Genomic DNA, 18,908 nt, shown 5'->3' with positions numbered 1-18,908 from the left:
ATAGAATGTGGACTGAAAAATGTGAAAAACCTCTTTATCTGGTTAAGGACCAGGCTATTGCAGTGCTTAATGTTCAAGGAAAATCTCACACTTTTGCTACTATTTTATATTAGAGAACTTTGCAGCTGGTTAATGTAGGTTTTTGAATTCTACACTACTTTTAAGAAACAGGGCTTCATTTTGATGGCATATATTAATCTACTTAGTTTTTTCCTAAATTGCGAAAAATCTGAAAAAAATGGTACAAAAGTGCTGCATTTTATTGATACATTTTTCAGACAAACTCTCAATGGAGCCCATGGGTTGTAACATAAAATGCAGTCTTTATTGGGTATTAGATAATCCAACAAAGAGCCTACACACTTTAGGCATGACCAGTGTCCCTAAAAACTCAGACATCCAGAAAGCATCTACGATGCTTAAGAATGCATGCCGAGTCTACAAAAAGAAGTAAGAAGTTTTTCTGGAAGTCTTGCAAGTTTTTATCTATTACCCCAAAAAGGCTGCTTTTTACGTGTACAACCCATGGGCTGGATCAAGTATATTTCACGATTGCCACGCTGAGTCAGGGTGTGATCTGTGCACCGGGATATATGACAGGCATATATAGACTGGTGAGCTGGATCCTCTTCATTTCTCTTGATACAGTTTTAGCATACACAGTAAAGGCCATGGGTACAAATGACCTCATTCAACATTTTGCTACTTCTTCCCTGTAGGAGGATAGTTGCAATTACAACTGGCTCTGTTGCCATGCTGTGTATTAAAAAAAAGAAACCAAATTCCACCTGCATCTGATCTAGCAGACATATCACACCATTGGCATATCTGCTAGTACCTCCCCGGACACATACACTACTTGCTGCCTGACAAAGAAGTGCAAGAGATGGGTGGGAGAGCTATTACTTTCAGAATACGTTCAGTGCTGAACTTTAGTCACATCATCAGCATATGTATCATGGCCTGTTGGTGGCACTCAGAAATCTGACCCAACCATCATGCAGCAGTAATCGAATTTGGAGTTCTGAATGTGATTACTTCTGAGTGGGGGAATCTGAGCTCTAAATGTAATTCCTTTCAAGGAAAGACACAATCCCTGGACGTGATTACACTGGAGGTGAAGCTCTGGGTATGATTATACTGGGGATGAAGCTCAGGGTGTGACTACACTGGAAGGAGTCCTTGATGTGATTATGCTTAGGGTTATTCTTCTGTGAAGGGGCGCCTCTGGACAGAATTATTTATGTAGAAGCTCTGGGTGGGATTATTGTACGAGGTGGACTATAGAAGTACTGTATATACTTGGGTGCGGCACTGTGCACTCATACTGGAGGGGGCTTCAGGCTGTAGACTATCAGTGTAGATGATTATTATTACATATACTAGCATACATTATGGATGTGTATATCAACTTAGACTGAGACGAGAGCGCTAGATGTTACCATAGGGAGCAGTATAACAGGTATTAGAAACTTGAACATATGGTTGTGGGCAGTGTTATAGTAGCATCATACTTGTATGTAGCAGGCAGTAATATAATAATATTCTTGTACACAGAGGGCAATATTAAAGTAATTTTATTCTTCTGTATAAGTGGGCAATAGGATAGTTTAACTTAACTATTATAACTACTAAGACCTGTAAGAAGCAGAAAATGAGAAATCAGAAGGAGAGATGTGGGGCACTGCACACAGGAAGTCTTTTTTATGATATTCGCTATACATGTGTACACATTTAAATTTGGTAGTTAAAAAAATCATTCAGCTCTCAAATTTTTCAGTTTAGGAGCCAATTGCTCTTCAGTACTTTTTTTACTCTGGAAAACGGTGTTGGAGCGATTTCTTATATGTGTGCTAACCATCTTGCCCTGCAGATGGCGATCCCCAAGTTGTCTCAATATACAGGGTAACTCAAACACTTGTAGCTTAGTCATGGAAATGAAAAACTAAAAACATACTAAAAAAATGAAGTATTTTGGCTATGCCAATAATACCTTGGTTTCCATAAAATGTTCAAAGTGTCTATTTCTTTTATAGTAACAATGTATATACGCACACATATACACACACTCTGATCATACTAATCACATGATTAGGGACCACAAATATTGTGCTGTCAAGCTTATTATTCATAAAGCGTCCATGGGATCGTTAAGGATGTGATGGCTTACCTGCACATGACATTCCGAAGCTTTTCCAAGTTGGTGGGTGTAAAGTACCAATAGTTCCGATCACACCTCTGGACATCCTTCTCAATACGATGTAAGTTGATAGTGTACATGTCTAGTATTTCTTGCTATTAGTTTCAGAAAGAATGAATTAGAATAGAGTCAGCAAACCATATAACACGTATCAACACAATGGATTTTGTCAGTCCAGGAAGAGAAATGTTCTAGAAAGAAAAATTGTTCACACCTAGTAATCAGCACCTATACTGGCCGGCAATTTAAATGAAGAAAGCGTTAATTGCATTTCATCCCTTATGAAGAGAGAAAACCTCAAAAACAAAACATGATTTTCTGTCGTTTCAAAAGCCAGTTGCACAATTTGTTTAGCGCAAACTACAAGCATACAGTATGTATACGGCAGACATGAGGGGGCATAAAAAAGAGAAAAGTATTTAACTTACTGCGCAAGTTTCACCAAATTTATTAAGGTATATGGACAAATTTGCCCCAATTTTCTACCATTTTTGACATCTCAGGATTTGATGCCCCTTATAATAGTATTGGTAAAATGTCTTTTTACGGTTATGGGCAATTCTCAAGAAAAGGTGAACTACAAAAAAAAGTTTAAAATTTAAATCTCAAAGTATTTATACTGAAACTTTATAAATGGGGGAACTTCCCCAACCCTGGGAATTGTGCAGATCATTTTCCTGGGGTGTTAAATACTAGTAGATAACATGTCCCAGGACAGTGACTGCAATAGAGAATGACTACAATCTATCACACACATATATACACATATCTATGCTCATGAAAATTACTTTGTGGAAATAGGAATAATAGTTGTAACATGAAGGCATTAGCTATATCGAGGCACAACTGACTTGGAGGCCTTTGCCGGTTTCCCTGCTGACCTACTTTCATAGACATTGGCAGAAATTTTTCCTAAGCCTCGCAGCCTTTTCGTTTATTGTTAGCGCATGTAATTAAAATATTTCCCAACATTCTGGCTAAATACTTTGTCACTATTTTTCACTAATCTTCCCTGCAAAGGGGAATCCAAAACCTTTACTTTCACATCTGCATTGCTCCTTACTCTTGAGAAGGCAACATACACTGAGCAATTGAAAAGGTGCTGAAAGTGCAAATGCGGCACCTTCTGAGTATTATTGTATATACTCGAGTATAAGCCTAGTTTTTCATTACATTTTTTTGTGCTGAAAAAGCCCCCCTCGGCTTATACTCGAGTCAGGGAAGGCTTAAAAAAAAACACCTCCCAGCCGCTGTCTGTGTCTCCAGCGGCGGTGCGGCAGGCTGCTTGAATTCTCTCTGCTGTCATCCCCCACCGTCCTCTCTTCTCAGCTCTGTCATGCCCTGCTGTCAGCACTGTGTAAGTAAGAGTTGTGATTGGATCGAGCGTCAGCCAATCACAGCCATTGCTTGATCATTCACAGCCAATCAAGCTGCTTTAGAATTCTCCCCACTGTCATCTCCCTGCTCGGCTTTCAAATCCTCTGCAGTCAGTGCTGTGTAAGTGAGCGCTGTGATTGGATCGAGCGCCAGCTGTGATTGGCTGGCGCTCAATCCAATCACAGCGCTTACTTACACAGCACTGACAGAGGCAGAAAGGACAGCGGGGGATGACATCAGGGAGAATTCAAGCAGCTTGTCGCACAGACACAGACGCCGGCTGGGAGGGGAGTATGGAGGTTCTTTTTTTACCTAGTATATACTCGAGTATAGCTAGGCTTATACTCGAGTCAATAGGTTTCCCCAGTTTTTTGTGGTGAAACTTATTGTCTCGGCTTATACTCGGGTCAGCTTATACTCGAGTATATACGGTATGTGCTAAAACACTTGGATCTCATGTCGACGGGCATAATTGAATTGCAGAATCCGCGTCTTACCCGCGCGATGATCCACAGCTCAATATGCCCATAGACAATCATTGGGCATCTGCAGGTATTTAAATATCTGCGGATGTCATTTTTTTCCTGGCATGCAAATCGCATGCGCAGGGGGAAAAAAACGCAGCATACTCCATTTTTCTGTGTATCCCGCAGGGACGGCTTCTATTGACGTCAATGGAAGGAGTCTGATCCGCGGCACAGATGTAGCTGACACTGCGTTTGTTCTGTGGATCTGCAGGAAAGCAGGAGATTTAAAAAGCAAAAAAAAGCACGAGGCATGTGCGCGGCACATCGGCTGGCGCGCAGAGCACATTCACCGTGCAGAGGGAAAGAAGATCTGCCCGTGATGGAGGAGACCAGCACCGCATCCGGACAGGTGAGAAAATGTCTTTTTAGGCCTCATGGCTGGGGGAACGGGTGGAATCTGCTGCGGGATTCCACATTAAGAATTCGTGCATGCCCGTGGACATGAGGTCTTGTTGTCCCAATATGTAGCTCCACCTAATATCCTCACAAAAAGCAGGCTATAACAGTTGTAGTCACAATATGACTACAGCTACCATTAGTCTTCATGGCTGTCTGTACAACTCTGTCTAATTTCCTCACAGAAAATATCAGCACAGCTATCCGAAAATTTCTTCACTCAACCACATGGTCGCAGTATTCATGTTACAAACCGACTCAGGACACATAAGGCATATACACTAGATATAAAAAGTCTACACTTCCCTGTCACACTGCTATGTTTTTAACTGCCATGTTAAAAGAATCAGCCAAAGATGAATCATTTCAGATTTATTTCCACCTTTTATGACCAGTTATCTGTACAATTATAAATAAAAAAAAGAGTAGAAAAAGGGTAGAAAAATTGAAAAAAAAATAAAAAATACTTTGTTGATGTACCCTTTGACTTTATTACAGCATTCAGTCTTTTGGGTAGGTGTCTTTTAGCATGGCACATTTTGACTTGGCAATCTTTGCCCACTTTTATTGAAAAAATTTCTCCAAATCTGTCCGATTGCGAGGGCATCTCATTTGTACCACCCTCTTCAGGTCAACCCACAGATCTTCCATGGCGTTCAGGTCTGGGCTCTGGCTGGGCCATTCTAAAACTTCCATTATCATTTGGCAAAGCCATTCTTTTGTTGGTTTGGAGGAATGCTTTGGGTCATTATTGTGTTGAAAGGTGAAATTCCTCTTAATCTCCAAGCCTCTGCTGAAAAGGTTTTTTGCCAAAATGGACTGATAATTTGAAACTGTTCATAATTTCCTCCACCTTGACTAAAGCCCCAGTTCCAGCAGCAGAAAAACAGCCCCAAGGCATAATGCCGCCTCCACCAGTCTTCACTGTATGGGGTTATTTTGGTGATGTGCAGTGCTGGCTTTGCACCAAGAATACCTTTTAGAATTATGGCCAAAAAAGTTCAACTTCATGTTGCTGTCGGACTCTTGGCAGCCTCCTGGACAAAGTTTCCTTCTGGTCTTTTCATCAGTTTTTGAGGGACGTCCAGTTCTTGGTGACCTCACTCTTGTGCCAAATGTAATCCACTTCTGGATGATATCTTCAGTGTGGTCCATGGTATATGTAATGCTTTGGAAATGCCTTCGCACCCTTCTCCTGATTGCTATCCTTTCTACAATCAGATCCCTTTGATGTCCTGTAAGCTCTTTACGGACTGCAACTTTTGCTGAAAAACTAAGAAAATCCTACCAGAAGAGCTGAACTGTATATGGGGTAAATCAGAATGACTGTAAATAATGGCAGCAGAGTGCTGACTACTATTTAAAATAAGTTTAAACGTGATTGGTTAATTCTAAACACAACTACATCCCCAAATATAGCAGGGTATTCACACTTACGCAATCACATTATTTTATTTTTCCACCCTAAGGCCTCCTTCCCACGAACGGATTTACGCCGCGTAAATCCGCGGCAAAAATCCGCTGCGTTGCACCCTGCTATTAGGTTCTATTGAACCTAATAGCACAATGCACACGATGCGTAATTCCACCGCGGAATTACGCACCGTGAAATCTCCCGTTCTCACCCGCAGCATGTTCTAGTTGCTGCGGGTATACGCGCTGACGGCTTCCATTGCAGTCAATGGAAGCCGTCCGTTCACGCTATCTCCCGCTGCAACCAGCGGAAGATAGCGTGAAAAAACGCTTCCCCGCCTACCGCCGCGGCGTCATATGACGCGGCCGGCACGTCACGTGACACGGCCGACCGCGTCATGTGACGCGGTGGGCGTGTCACATGACGCGACGGCGGTGGGCGGGGAAGCGTCTTCACGCGATCTTCCGCTGGTAAGTATGGGGTCTCTGGGGGGCGCCGTGACGGGCTTCACTGCGTAATATTACGCGGCGGAGCCCGTCACGCTCGTGGGAAGGAGGCCTAAGAGATTTCCATCTGCATTTCAATAGAATTATACAGATAAGGCCTCATGTCCACAGCAAAAATGTAATTTTAAAAACCGAGCGGATGTCATTTTCCCTGGCGTGCGGATTGCACACACAGGAAAACAACCGCAGCATGCCCCATGTTTGTGTGGTTTTCCCACACGGATGGCTCCCATGGTTTCCATTGAGGCCAACCGAAGCCATCTGGATCCGCGGTACAGACACAGCTGTCACTGCGTCTGTGCCACGGGAAAGCAGGAGTTTAAAATAAAGGAGGCACGTCGCATGTGCCCGGCACGCCGCTGGCGTCCTGAGCACATCTGACGTGCAGAAGAAAGAAGATCCGGCCGCCACGGAGGAGTAGAATTTATTTTCTGGCCTCATGTCTGCGGGCTAGGTGGAATCTGCTGTAGGATTCTGCACATAAAAACCGTGCGGGCCCGTGGACATGAGGCCTGAAGGTGGAAATAAATCTGTATTGATTCATCTTTGTTGGATTTTTGAAAAAAGTTTGGTACCGTGTTAGCCAGTAGAGCAAAATGTGATCGTTCTCAGCAAGAGAAACCAAGTAATCTTGTAGATATGATACCTATTAATGGCTAACAAAAATACATGATGTTATAGTGAGCTTTCCAACCAATGCAGGACTCAGCTTCAGGCTTAAATGAAATAGATCTAAAGAGGAATGCATATTTATACACACATACTTATGACAAGGCACAGACATGGATGTGATTAATTCGCACTTAAAAGAATTCTACAACAGAAACACAAACACCTTTGAATAGTCACTGATAAGGGAGTGAGGGTTTTATGATCCCTGAATTACTGTTGGGGGGGAGGGGTGGGGGTCACCACACCAGCAGTGTTATCTATGTGCGATTTTTAACATGACAACATCATTGCATTTTAACTGGGGTGTGTAGACTTCTTATAGCCACTATATATTTAGTCTGCGTCATGGAACTAAACACAGAAGTAGGAGTTTATACTTTACACCAATTCTCCTGAGGACAGGCATAGGTTAACTGAATGATACTGATGTGACATCACTCAACACCCTTTGACTTTCTTAAAGTACACAATGATTTTTTTTTCTTTAATTCACTACTGGGATTAATCTACGCTTATTAAAATTTTACTACCCGAGTCAGTACATTACAGAAATGCTGCCGCTGCTTTTTTTAAAAAAAAATCACGCCAAGAGGGCAATTAAATCCTGAAATGTAATATTCCCTGTTTTAAGAGATAATGAAGAAACTATTTAAACTACAAACTTAAGTCATTGCGGGCTTATTGTAGAGACTGGTTCCTCCTACTGACTGCTACTTGGTTTAAAGGCCCTTTTACACAGAACCATTATTGTTAAAAAAAAATTGTTTAAACGCGCGAAAACGAACAATGATTTATCAGTGTATACACAGCTAATGACTGAACAATGAATGATAATTTATGCGTTTGCTTATCATTCATTTCATGCAAGCATGAAAATCTTTGGCGTGTCCGCTAAGCTTTCGGTTTAAATACCGAAAAGCTGCCCTAAGCTCCCTATGAACTGATTGGAAGACTCAAACTCCTTCCCCAGCATAAAGGGAAATCATTAAACAAGCACTCATGGCAGAGGGCAAAACGCAGCAAAGCAAACTGTGCTAAAAACACTGCTGTTAGCCTCCCAACATGTCTCGCCAGCTCTCTGGCGCCCCCAGGGAATATCAAGGCCAATACTGTGAAAGACGGCTTGTCAGCACATTTATCACACAAAAAGGCGGGACCACAGTAAATTCAACCACCAATACCAGCTTTATGCCACACTCCCCGGCCAATGATTGGCTGGAACTCCACCATCCCGTCATACATCCTGATACCCAATCTAATAAGAGGAAGGCAGCATATTTCTTGTAATATTTTTGTCTTTCCTTCCCACTTTTAAAACATCATAACTTTTAAATTTTTCCGTCAACTTAGCCATGTAATAGTATGTTTTTTGCTGAATAATTTGTATTTTTTATTAACCATTTAATATACCATAAAGTTGAAAATAAAAAAAAAAAATTCTAAGTTGAGTGAAAAAGGAAAAACTCATGACTATGCTATTTTTGGTGAGGATTTATTTGTTCTTATGACGCTCACAGTAAAAATGGCAGATAACAAATGTATTTTTTTTCTTTATGTTGTACTACTTAAAAAAAAATCCTCGTAACAAATGTACTTTTGTTGCCATATTCTGTCACTTCTAACCTTTCTCCCTCCATCGGTGGGACTGTGTGAGGGCTTGTTTTTTTGCAGGGAGAGCTGTTCTTTCTGTTGGCATTATTTTGGTGGTATATATTTTTTTGATCATTTTGTTTCAAATTTTTTGGGAGACAGTGGGCAATTTAAACAAAAAAACAAAAATTCTGCCATTTTGTATTTTGTTAAAAAATTTTCTGTTAGCGTTCACCTGTCAGCAACCCTGCCCAACCCTATGGCAAACAACGGTCTAGGATTCAATGAGGCAGCAAGAGAATTTTCGCAATACCATGTCCAAGTGTCCAAAAACAATGGTTATTGCCCTACTTGTCTTCTCCAGTGCTGACCATTTTCCTGCTATAAGAAATGGTTTACTACAACTCCCATGATACCTTAGTCCACTGCCTGCATGTCAATTTGTTTAGTTTGTCTTCAGAGTGAACTGAGAATATCATATTATGTGATCAACCTGTTGACATTGGAAAACATCATTAAAAAAGGTTTAAACAGATGGTTTAACAAAAATAACATAGTACTATATGTTTGCGCAATACTTACAGAGTACGTCACTCCAGTAGAAGAGACAGGAGAAATTTCAGACATAGTTGCATCAATGACGACCAAGGAATCAAGTTGTGGATAAAGACTCTCCATCTCTGGCTCCTCAGATAAGTTGTCTTCACTTCCCACCAGACTCTCTTTCTCTGCCTCACTGTCTGGCCAAGCTTCTATCACAGAAAGCACGGTGGTCCCCTTGTCAGGCAACATGTCCTCTGTGCTTTCAGTAATTGATAAAAAGTCATCCAAACTTTCATTAGCTGTGACTTCTGTGTCCATGCTGTCCTGAACGGAAAGTTCCTCTTCTACTCTTTTATCTAATGTACTGTCCAGACTGCTTTGTTTCTTTCCGCTTGTCAATCCTGGCTTCATGTGGAGGTAAAGTGCATTTTTACTGGTCTCCATTAAGGCATTGTCATCTGTGCTAAAACTATGGTCTGAATACCCAGATGTGATAGAGAAGTTCCTGGAGGATGGATGTCCTGAATCTGGAGAGCAAGTCCCATTAGCTACTGTTCCATTAGATATTTTTGAAGGCTTATTGTCCTCACTTCTAGTGTCTGGTTGATCGGCTTCTTCTACAGACTCAAAAACCTGCACAGTGAAGATGGCGCACTGTTAAACTTCTGTAGGTTTATATTTCAACATATAAGTAACACAGTTGTGGTCAACATTATTGGCAACATTGATTGCTTAGTATAAAAAGCAGACATCAGTAATAGGTGGATATGCGCTAACTTTGTATCATTAGATAAATTGTAATAGCACGCCCAAATACATTCAATGAAAAATTTTACCTGCCACCATACATGCAGTTATTTCTAAAAGGAAATACAGAATAAGACATAGTATATGACATGCACATGATAAAAGGGGATGTCCAGTTACTATTGCTGCAATGGCTCCAACTGTCTTAAACTAACAGTACAGTACTTACCTGACCTCTGCGACAGGGATCCAGAGATATTGCCCCGCTATCCTTCTGGTGATTGTCATGAAAGGTGATGTCATCAGAAGTCACCTAACCGCTGCGGCCAATCAGAGACAGGGATCCAGAGATATTGCCCCGCCATCCTTCTGGTGATTGTCGTGAAAGGCGATGTCATCAGAAGTCACCTAACCGCTGCGGCCAATCAGAGGCTGTAACTTCTCTATTCAACACCCAGGATTTGAGTACTAATGCCAAGAGAACAAATGATGATGCTACAGGCTCTGATTCGCTGCAGTGGTCAACTAACTTCCATTGTCGTCATCCTTCACAACAATCACCAGGCAGACAGCAGGGTAACATCACTAGTAGAGATGAGCGAGTATACTCGCTAAGGCACATTACTCGAGCGAGTAGTGCCTTAGCCGAGTATCTCCCCGCTCGTCTCTAAAGATTCGGGGGCTGGCGCCGGTGACAGGTGAGTTGTGGCGGGGAGCGGGGGGCGGGGGGGAGTGGGAGAGAGAGCTCTCCCCTCCGTTCCTCCCCGCTCTCCCCTGTCGCTCCCCGCCCCCCCCCCCCCCTCGCATCTTTAGAGACGAGCGGGGAGATACTTGGCTAAGGCACTACTCGCTCGAGTAATGTGCCTTAGCGAGTATACTCACTCATCTCTAATCACTAGATCTCTGAGGCAGAGGTCGGGTAAATACTGTTCTATTTGTTATTTTAAGACAGTTCGCGCTATTGTGGACAACCCCTTTAAAAGGCACCTTCCCTAATACTTTGCTGCACAACCTCTGGCAACAATGACAGCCTCCAATATTTTTGTAGCCATTAGTGAGCTTCTTGCACCTGTCTGCCAGTAGTCTATTTCACTCTTCCACTACAATTCTCTCAAGCTTTTAATGTTTGTAGGGATTCTTTTCTAAATAGCAGCTTTCAGCTCTGAGTTGGATTGAGCTCAGGACTCTGGACAGTTTTAAACAGTCAACTTTCTTTTCCTTTCAAACCATTCATGCTGATCGTGGCTGTTAATCCTTTCAATACCACTGTCAATCCCGGTTCATCAATTTCCTAATATGGTATGACTATCTTTATGCAATTGTCTATGCCGTATTTTATATATAGGAGATTTATTGATATGTAAAAATATCAGCATGAGTCTTTCTGCAGAAAGATATAACTGACATATAATGATGTGAACATCAAGTTATATGGACACTGCTCAAGTCTTCTTTTCAAATGTCTGTTATAGATATATTAATGAAAATTAATATTTAAACTTTATTTATATCCGGTGTTTATTGGTTTGGTGGTTTCTTTTCCATGAATAGCAAACGTCTTGATAACCTTTTGAACTGTTGAGGCCAGGATGCCAAGGTCTTTCAAGATACTCTTGTACCTTCCAGACTACTTGTGCTTTTCGGTTTGCTCAGACAACTCTCTTGTCTTTGCCACTGTGACCAAGGAACAGGAAAGTAAAGTGGCCCTTTTAAGCATCAAAGCCACCACTCATGGGCCAATTAAAGTCATGTGAGCACTGACAGGGTGGGGACAGTAATTAAGCACAGGTGTCCGGGCACGGTTTTCAATTCTGTATCCTTTCCTGCAGCGTTGTGCTTTTCTGTAAACATGGGTTTATACAGTATACTGTATATCCAAACAGTTTCTCTAAAACACTTTATTTTCCGAGATATTTTTAGATCATATATTTAATACTTAAAGGGGTTGTCTCGCGGAAGCAGTGAATTTTTTTTTTTGCCCAGTCCCCCTAATTAAGCATACATTACTAAGCCCCCCTGTAAATGACTTTTCTAGCTGGTTTGTACTTACAGTTCCAGCGTTTCAGCAACTTCAGCCCCCCCATCGCAGCGACAGCCCCCCCATCACAGCGGCAGCCCCCCCCCGGCACAGCGACAGCCCCCCCCATCGCAGCGACAGTCCCCCCATCGCAGCGACAGCCCCCCCATCGCAGCGGCAGCCCCCCCCGGCACAGCGACAGCCCCCCCATCGCAGCGACAGCCCCCCCATCACAGCGGCAGCCCCCCCCGGCACAGCGGCAGCCCCCCCATCGCAGCGACAGCCCCCCCCATCGCAGCGACAGCCCCCCCCATCGCAGCGACAGCCCCCCCATCGCAGCGACAGCCCCCCCATCGCAGCGACAGCCCCCCCATCGCAGCGACAGCCCCCCCCCCGGCACAGCGACAGTCCCCCCATCGCAGCGACAGCCCCCCCATCACAGCGGCAGCCCCCCCCATCACAGCGGCAGCCCCCCCGGCGCAGCGGCAGCCCCCCCATCGCAGCGGCAGCCCCCCCGGCCCATCACTTACCTGGGTGGCAGGACAGCAGGACGGCGGGACAGCTGGGCGGCTTCTTGGGACAGCTGGGCGGCTCTGCACCTTCCTCTAACAGAGGATGGTACAGAATGGCCGCTCCAGCGCGCTCCCGAGCAGTGACAGCTCGTCTGCGCATGCGCAGAAGAGCTGTAGCGGGGAGCACACTGAAGCGGCTCGTGCTGAAAGGAGAAGAACGGACTGCGCAAGCGCGTCTAAAAAAGCAAGCTGCCAGCGAATTTAGACGGAACCATGGAGACGAGGACGCTAGCAACGGAGCAGGTAAGTGAATAACTTCTGTATGGCTCATAATTAATGCACGATGTACATTACAAAGTGCATTAATATGGCCATACAGAAGTGTATACCCCCACTTGATTTCGCGAGACAACCCCTTTAAGGGTGTCAATAATGTTGACCTTAACTGTAAATCCCAAACAGTAGAGATCAATAGATTAACAAGCATTAAATATTAGTTTTGAAAAAGATATATAACACTGTACACAAATACAATACCTGGCTACTAAATATTGTTACATCGAACTAGACCATAATAATTCATCACTAGTAGCCATAAAACATTAGTAATTCCATTATCTAGAACACTACTAACGTTTTGGCGATTGTGAAACACTGAAGTCAATAAACAACACTAAGTATCATAATCTCACAAGAATCCCTATATGTCTGGCAGGTGGTTTCATGAAGCCAGACAGTAGCATTTGCACAATATACTCCAATGAGGATGTAAGGAGTTGGGTGGAGTATTTTATTTCCAAAGGACTAAGTTGACACCTAACAGACAGACAGTTCTTAACAAGCAATGCATATACAAGATTCTACTTGCAAAGTAAGTTACTTTTTTATTTAGGATACAGTAATGGAGAAAGCACAGAAACAGAGGAGTTCTTTTAGGCCAGATGATTTTTATTAGTGCAAATTGAATTCTGAACTATTCTGAACTATTTATATGTGGATTTCCTACTTTATGGGGTTTTACATTTATTTTTAACTCACAGAATCTCAGAGATTAAACGGAAGTGGTCTGTAAACTGATCTGGATGTAAATGTGATTGATGGAAAACCCAAATAAATTGCAGCATGCATCCAATTATCAGAAATAGCGTGCAAATGTATTGTCAAGCCACCTTAATTATGATAACAACTTTCATGTGCACTGAGCTTGGGCCAAAGGAGCTCCAAGGCAACAAATGTTAATTATGGTAACAAATTATCGTGGGAAATACAATCTGCAGGCATAGAAAGAGCCAAAGTGCAAAACCGCTTTTCATTAGCCAAAAAAACCTTTGAAACGGATATGGAAAATTAATTACAAAATATTCTTGCCCTACTTGAGTTTTGCCAATTCTGGCTACTTCTGGGGCACCATCCATCTCCCTCACAAACACTGCCATATTATACCCATCATACACGCGTATCCCAATTATCCAATTAGTATACACAAAACGTAGTCAATAAGCAATTAAAAAAACTATTCTAAACACAATATGATTTTATTGAGAGATTTGTTTTCAGAAAGTGTGTTTTATAAAGATTTTTCTCAAAACCAATGATTAAGACAGAAAGGTGGAGCCACAAAAGAATCCAAAATTGGCAACATTCAAGTTAAGTGTACCGTGAGTGATCACTTGTCGTTTGCTTTAGTCATAGTCAGATTGGAACTCAATTTAAGGTACAAAATCAAATGGACCTCTTGGAATTCAGCCAGTCACATTGTCGCACAAACCCAGAATAATTGCCAACTGGCAGTTCGCCAACTTGTGAAATAAAGATATGTCAGGAGAAAAGCCTAGGTCAAAACCAGAAGGAGCAATAGAGTTACCAAGACGGAAAACCAATGGATGGCCAGACCGTCCAAGCGACAAAAAACAGAGAGAGACAAGGGTAATTCAAAATTAGAGCCAAGAGTAATTCTAAAGATTAAGAGAACCAAGGATAATTCAAAATACATGCTAAGGGACAAGACAGGTAGTAAAGCCTGGCACAGGAGAACATACATAAAAAGATTTAACACAAAACCCAGGGCCAGATAGCGAGTTTCTGATTGGCCTACTGGCCGGTCATTCTAGTTAGTTGGTCAGTCAAGATACCCAGTTGACCTGCCAAACCTGCAAACTGTGCATGTGCTGCTCAGCGTTCCCACCAGTCTTGCCAAAAGCTCTCTTGCAGTGAAGAATGGTGAGGAGATAACACTGGAGTGAGGAGAGGTAAGTACATTATATTGGGCAAGCATAACTTGGCATACCTCCCAACTGGTTTTAGATGTGGAGTTTATACCTGCCTCTTTTCAATGTAATGAAAACGTTTAAAGATTTTTGCTTACAGACAATGTTTTTGCACTATGGGGAGCTATAAGGAGTTACATTCTGTGGAAAATCTTGCAGGAAAACTGTACGAATCTTCTACTTCTCCATCAAATGCAAGCTGAGTGCAAGATTTTATAATTATATTTGTGCATTATCCTATTACAAACTAGGAATGAGTGTGTTGAGGTATCTCCTAATATGAATGGGAGGTGTATGTATTACTTTCCTACAAATCCAAAAAGTCTAAATATATATAGCCAGATTTAGATTTTGGATTAATGTACGATTCAGGTTTACCGATATGTCCTTTCTTACCTTTGCTTGAATTTTGTTAAAAAGGTACCTGTCAGCTTCCCTAACTTTCTCTATCTGTGGGCAGTGCGGTATAGTGACAAATAGATTTTCCAAACCACTCAACCTGACTTTTAAAAGTCTGCATATTAATACATGTACGCTCCCCCGCCTACCTCCAGTGTGCTAAATTACAGGTCTCTCTTTATACACAATGGAGGGATCTGTCAATCAGCACCTGGAATGCAAAGGAGGGTGGGGGAAGAATCATGCGTAAATGGTAAATAATTACGCATCAGACTCATTTCTGGTCCTGCATTGCAAACATTTAAAAGTTAGATTTCAAGACGACTCGACCTTTGGGTAAAAGTGTCTGTTCACATTATGTACACTTAACCTATATGTGAAACATACAAACAAAACCACATATATAAACATGTCACGTAAACATACTTGTAGGTTTTAAAAGATATAGGTTAAGTGGCTAGCCATACATTTCTAAGTATGTCTCTTTACATTAAAAAGTATACATTTTTCATTGAAATTTTTTTTTCCTAATAAAGTTTTGTAGCTGACTATTTCTTTTCCTTTTAGGCATTTGATAATAAGAAACATATACGTTAAATATATGGAAATGTGCAACCATACTTTTCAATATGTTTTCCACTGACTGTAATATAAAAAAAGTATGTTTCCATCCTTTTTTTGTGAGATAGCATAATGTGGTATGCTACACCTGTATGAAGCTTTTAAGTAGTAAAATGGTAATGTCACACAAAATACAATGTGCATTTAAAAAAAAAAAAGAATTTTTTTGTACACTATGTTTGGCCACCTGAGCGTTGCTCTTCTTGCCACTTAATAACAGAGTTTTTTTTTTTCCTTTTTATAAATTCTTTATTTAAAGTTTTTATAACTTTTCCCAAAAAAGAAAACAAAGGAACAGGTCCCTCTGAAAGGGCAGTGCAATCAGTAACATTACAAACAGCTTAGAGAATGCCGATCGTAGTAAGCTCCATTCCTCAAGTAAAAGGATGATGTACCACTCAAGGCGGGCTGACCTAGACCTTGGCCTAAAGATTCAAACTCGGTTACCACATGACTCCTAAATCTTTGGGAATGGAGCTCGCTTACAGAAATTGTGTAAATACTCAAGATTATTCAGGGTACCACTGGTTGGCATTAAACCTTTTAACTATCCGGCAGGCACCTGTCTGTTACACCCAACACTCCGGAGCATCTCTGTTAATGTTGTTTAGCCATGCCTATTCCTCTCAACTGATTACCTAATTAGATGCCAGGATATCCCTATAATCTTGAGTGCATTGGAAACTAACCCAAGGGGCCCAAGTATGATGCCAGGAGGTATATTTATCGTACAGTGAGGCAGTGAGTTTCTCCAACAGAGGAGTTTTTAAGGCAGTGGCAAAAGTGGCAGATTATTTTAGCATGAGGCAATCTGTTTACACAAGTTATAGGGTGCTGTGCTTCTGGCAAAAAAGATTGATTGTGGGATAACCCCTTTAAATGGCAGGCTGCTGAAACCAGCGTGTCTTTCTATACCCTGCTGCTTGCAGCCAGGGAAGCTTAAGGTATCTGACAGGTTTCCTTTAAGAACTTCAATTTTTCCAGAGATGAGAGTGATACACTCTTTGAAATCTAGTAAAGAGAATATACGTTAATTTTTAAAAAATAAAATAAAACACTGGAGCCTATGGACCATGGTTTTTTTTTATAAACATGAAATCTTGTGTCATTTAATGCAGATTCTAGAGAAAAAGTTACGGAAGTACAAATCTGCAACTTTATCTTGAATAGATCCCGATGTCATTGCCAAAGGTCTGCAGAAATATCTAGCGCACTCCGTCCTTACCTGTGTACTTGTACTGGAGTCACTCTGTAAACGAGCATGATTTTGTTGATCGGAATTACAACTTTGGGATGACTGAAAAAAAAAAGAAGGTTTTAACTATGGTTTCAAACCAATATACACAAAGAGAGTAGTGTCATAATGGTTTGGATTTAAACGATTTCCAGTGTATTTCCAATGTGGTGAGCAAATGGCTGCAAAACAGTGATTTAAATCAATACATTAAATTTTATTTTGTATAGCCTGTATATTAGTATTAGTGTTGAAGTTGATCTCCACTTATATTTTGGGTATAACTAGAGTAACTTTAGAATTAGTTAACTCATTATAATTTAGTTTACAGAAGTGGAAATTAAAAGGTGTTCTGATCCTTTTTTTTTCAAAGCGATTGTCCAACATAAAAGTATTGATGACAAATCCTCAGGATTGATCAACAGTTGATTGGTGGGGTTCCAGAGCGGCAGACCACCACAAATTAGCTATTTGCAGGGTCACTTTCAGTGCGTACAGAGCCGTAATTAGACAGCTCTGTGCATGTAACAGTCCGGATTAGTATTGCAGGCACTGTTCCCATAGTTGAAAAAGTTGGAAAAAAAACCCACCAAAATCCAAACTTAATTTATTATCATACTAGAAAATAACCCTTGTGAGACACTTGCTCCTCTACTTATATTAAGTGGGAAAAAATTGTTTTCAGGTTATGTGGCATTAAGAATCCCTGCAACAAATGACCCATCTCATACGATATAATATATATTAATTAGGGATATGTAACATCCAGGCAACTAAAAAGCACATCATTCTGTGTCAGAGCTCCTATTTTTCACTAATAACTACACTTAGACTGGTTTCGCAGTTTTGACAATAAAATAAAGCTGGAAATGTGATAAAATAAGGGAATTGCAGTGCTGCATCGCCAAAGCAGAGGAAGGTAAGTAGCAACACCTACAGTCTTCTTAGTCTGATTACAAGCAGCCAGCAGTGACATCTTATACTGCTAGTGATCGCTGCTGCCAGAGACTGGTGCAGGGCTGCAGCGCTGGGTCACCAGGTCAGAGGACAGATAATGCTTACTTTATTGTTTGACCACACTTCCAGCTTCTTTTATTTTTTTCCCAAAACCCAATAATCCCTGTAAAGTAATATTTCTAGAGGAGAATGGCTCTATAGATACGCACTGTATAATAGCATACTGCATCCCTGCAGCTCCATAGTACAGAGTTATATGGGACTTTGTGGGGTGTTTTAATAATTAAACTGCTTAATGACTGGACCTGTTTAGGATTTATATGGGTTCTGGAAAGAGAAGTCCTATTAGGGTATATGAATGTCATTAGGCAGGGTCCCACTCCTCTCTATGACCCAAAATGCAGAGCTACTTAAAAAAAAACATCCCATTCTGATGCCATTATGAAATGTAAGACTGACTGTGGATTTTCCCAGCAAAATCACTTGTTTGCTGGGGGATCTGATAATGGAACCCATTGGGGTCAGCTATTGCAGCTTTTTTTTTTCTTCATTTTAATTTTTCCATTTCAACTTTCAAAAAAAATCATAACTTTTATATTTTTTTATAATGACTTTGATACGGATATTAAAAAATAGCCCTATAGGTCAAAGAAAAATAACACAGTAAAAATAATTTTGGTAGCTGAAGGAAAAAAAATAGGGCAGTTAAACCACCACATGGTTAACATCCCTAAAAAGTATCTGGTCCTTAAGGTACAAAGCAGCCAGTCCTTAAGGGGTTAAAGGAGTTGTGCCAAGTTGCCAATCATAGTCATAAAAATTATACCACTTTAATACTAGAATGCTGTCTCCAAACTGCACCAGTGCCACGTTTTCATCCCTAGCACTAATGGTATCCCCTCTGATTATAGTTGACAAGTGTATTAGTG

General features: G+C 41.3%; 2 protein-coding genes across 2 annotated transcripts in view; both read right to left on the bottom strand.

Moving 5' to 3' along the window:
• The window catches only part of SGSM1 (small G protein signaling modulator 1), a 143,980-nt gene that overhangs the window by 16,174 nt on the left and 108,898 nt on the right, over positions 1 to 18,908 (bottom strand). Inside the window, exons 18-20 of the mRNA XM_066603897.1 lie at positions 17,014 to 17,085; positions 9,265 to 9,858; positions 2,171 to 2,295 (exon numbers count right to left, since the gene is read on the bottom strand). Coding sequence (XP_066459994.1) covers positions 2,171 to 2,295; positions 9,265 to 9,858; positions 17,014 to 17,085 — 791 coding nt within the window. The remainder of the gene's footprint in view (positions 1 to 2,170; positions 2,296 to 9,264; positions 9,859 to 17,013; positions 17,086 to 18,908) is intronic.
• CRYBB2 (crystallin beta B2) overlaps positions 1 to 18,908 on the bottom strand; it is a 370,816-nt gene that overhangs the window by 297,747 nt on the left and 54,161 nt on the right. The gene's annotated exons all lie outside the window — the stretch shown is intronic.

This window comes from Eleutherodactylus coqui, chromosome 5 (assembly GCF_035609145.1).
Source record: "Eleutherodactylus coqui strain aEleCoq1 chromosome 5, aEleCoq1.hap1, whole genome shotgun sequence".
NCBI lineage: Eukaryota > Metazoa > Chordata > Amphibia > Anura > Eleutherodactylidae > Eleutherodactylus > Eleutherodactylus coqui.
This window is presented reverse-complemented; position numbering and strand designations above follow the sequence as displayed.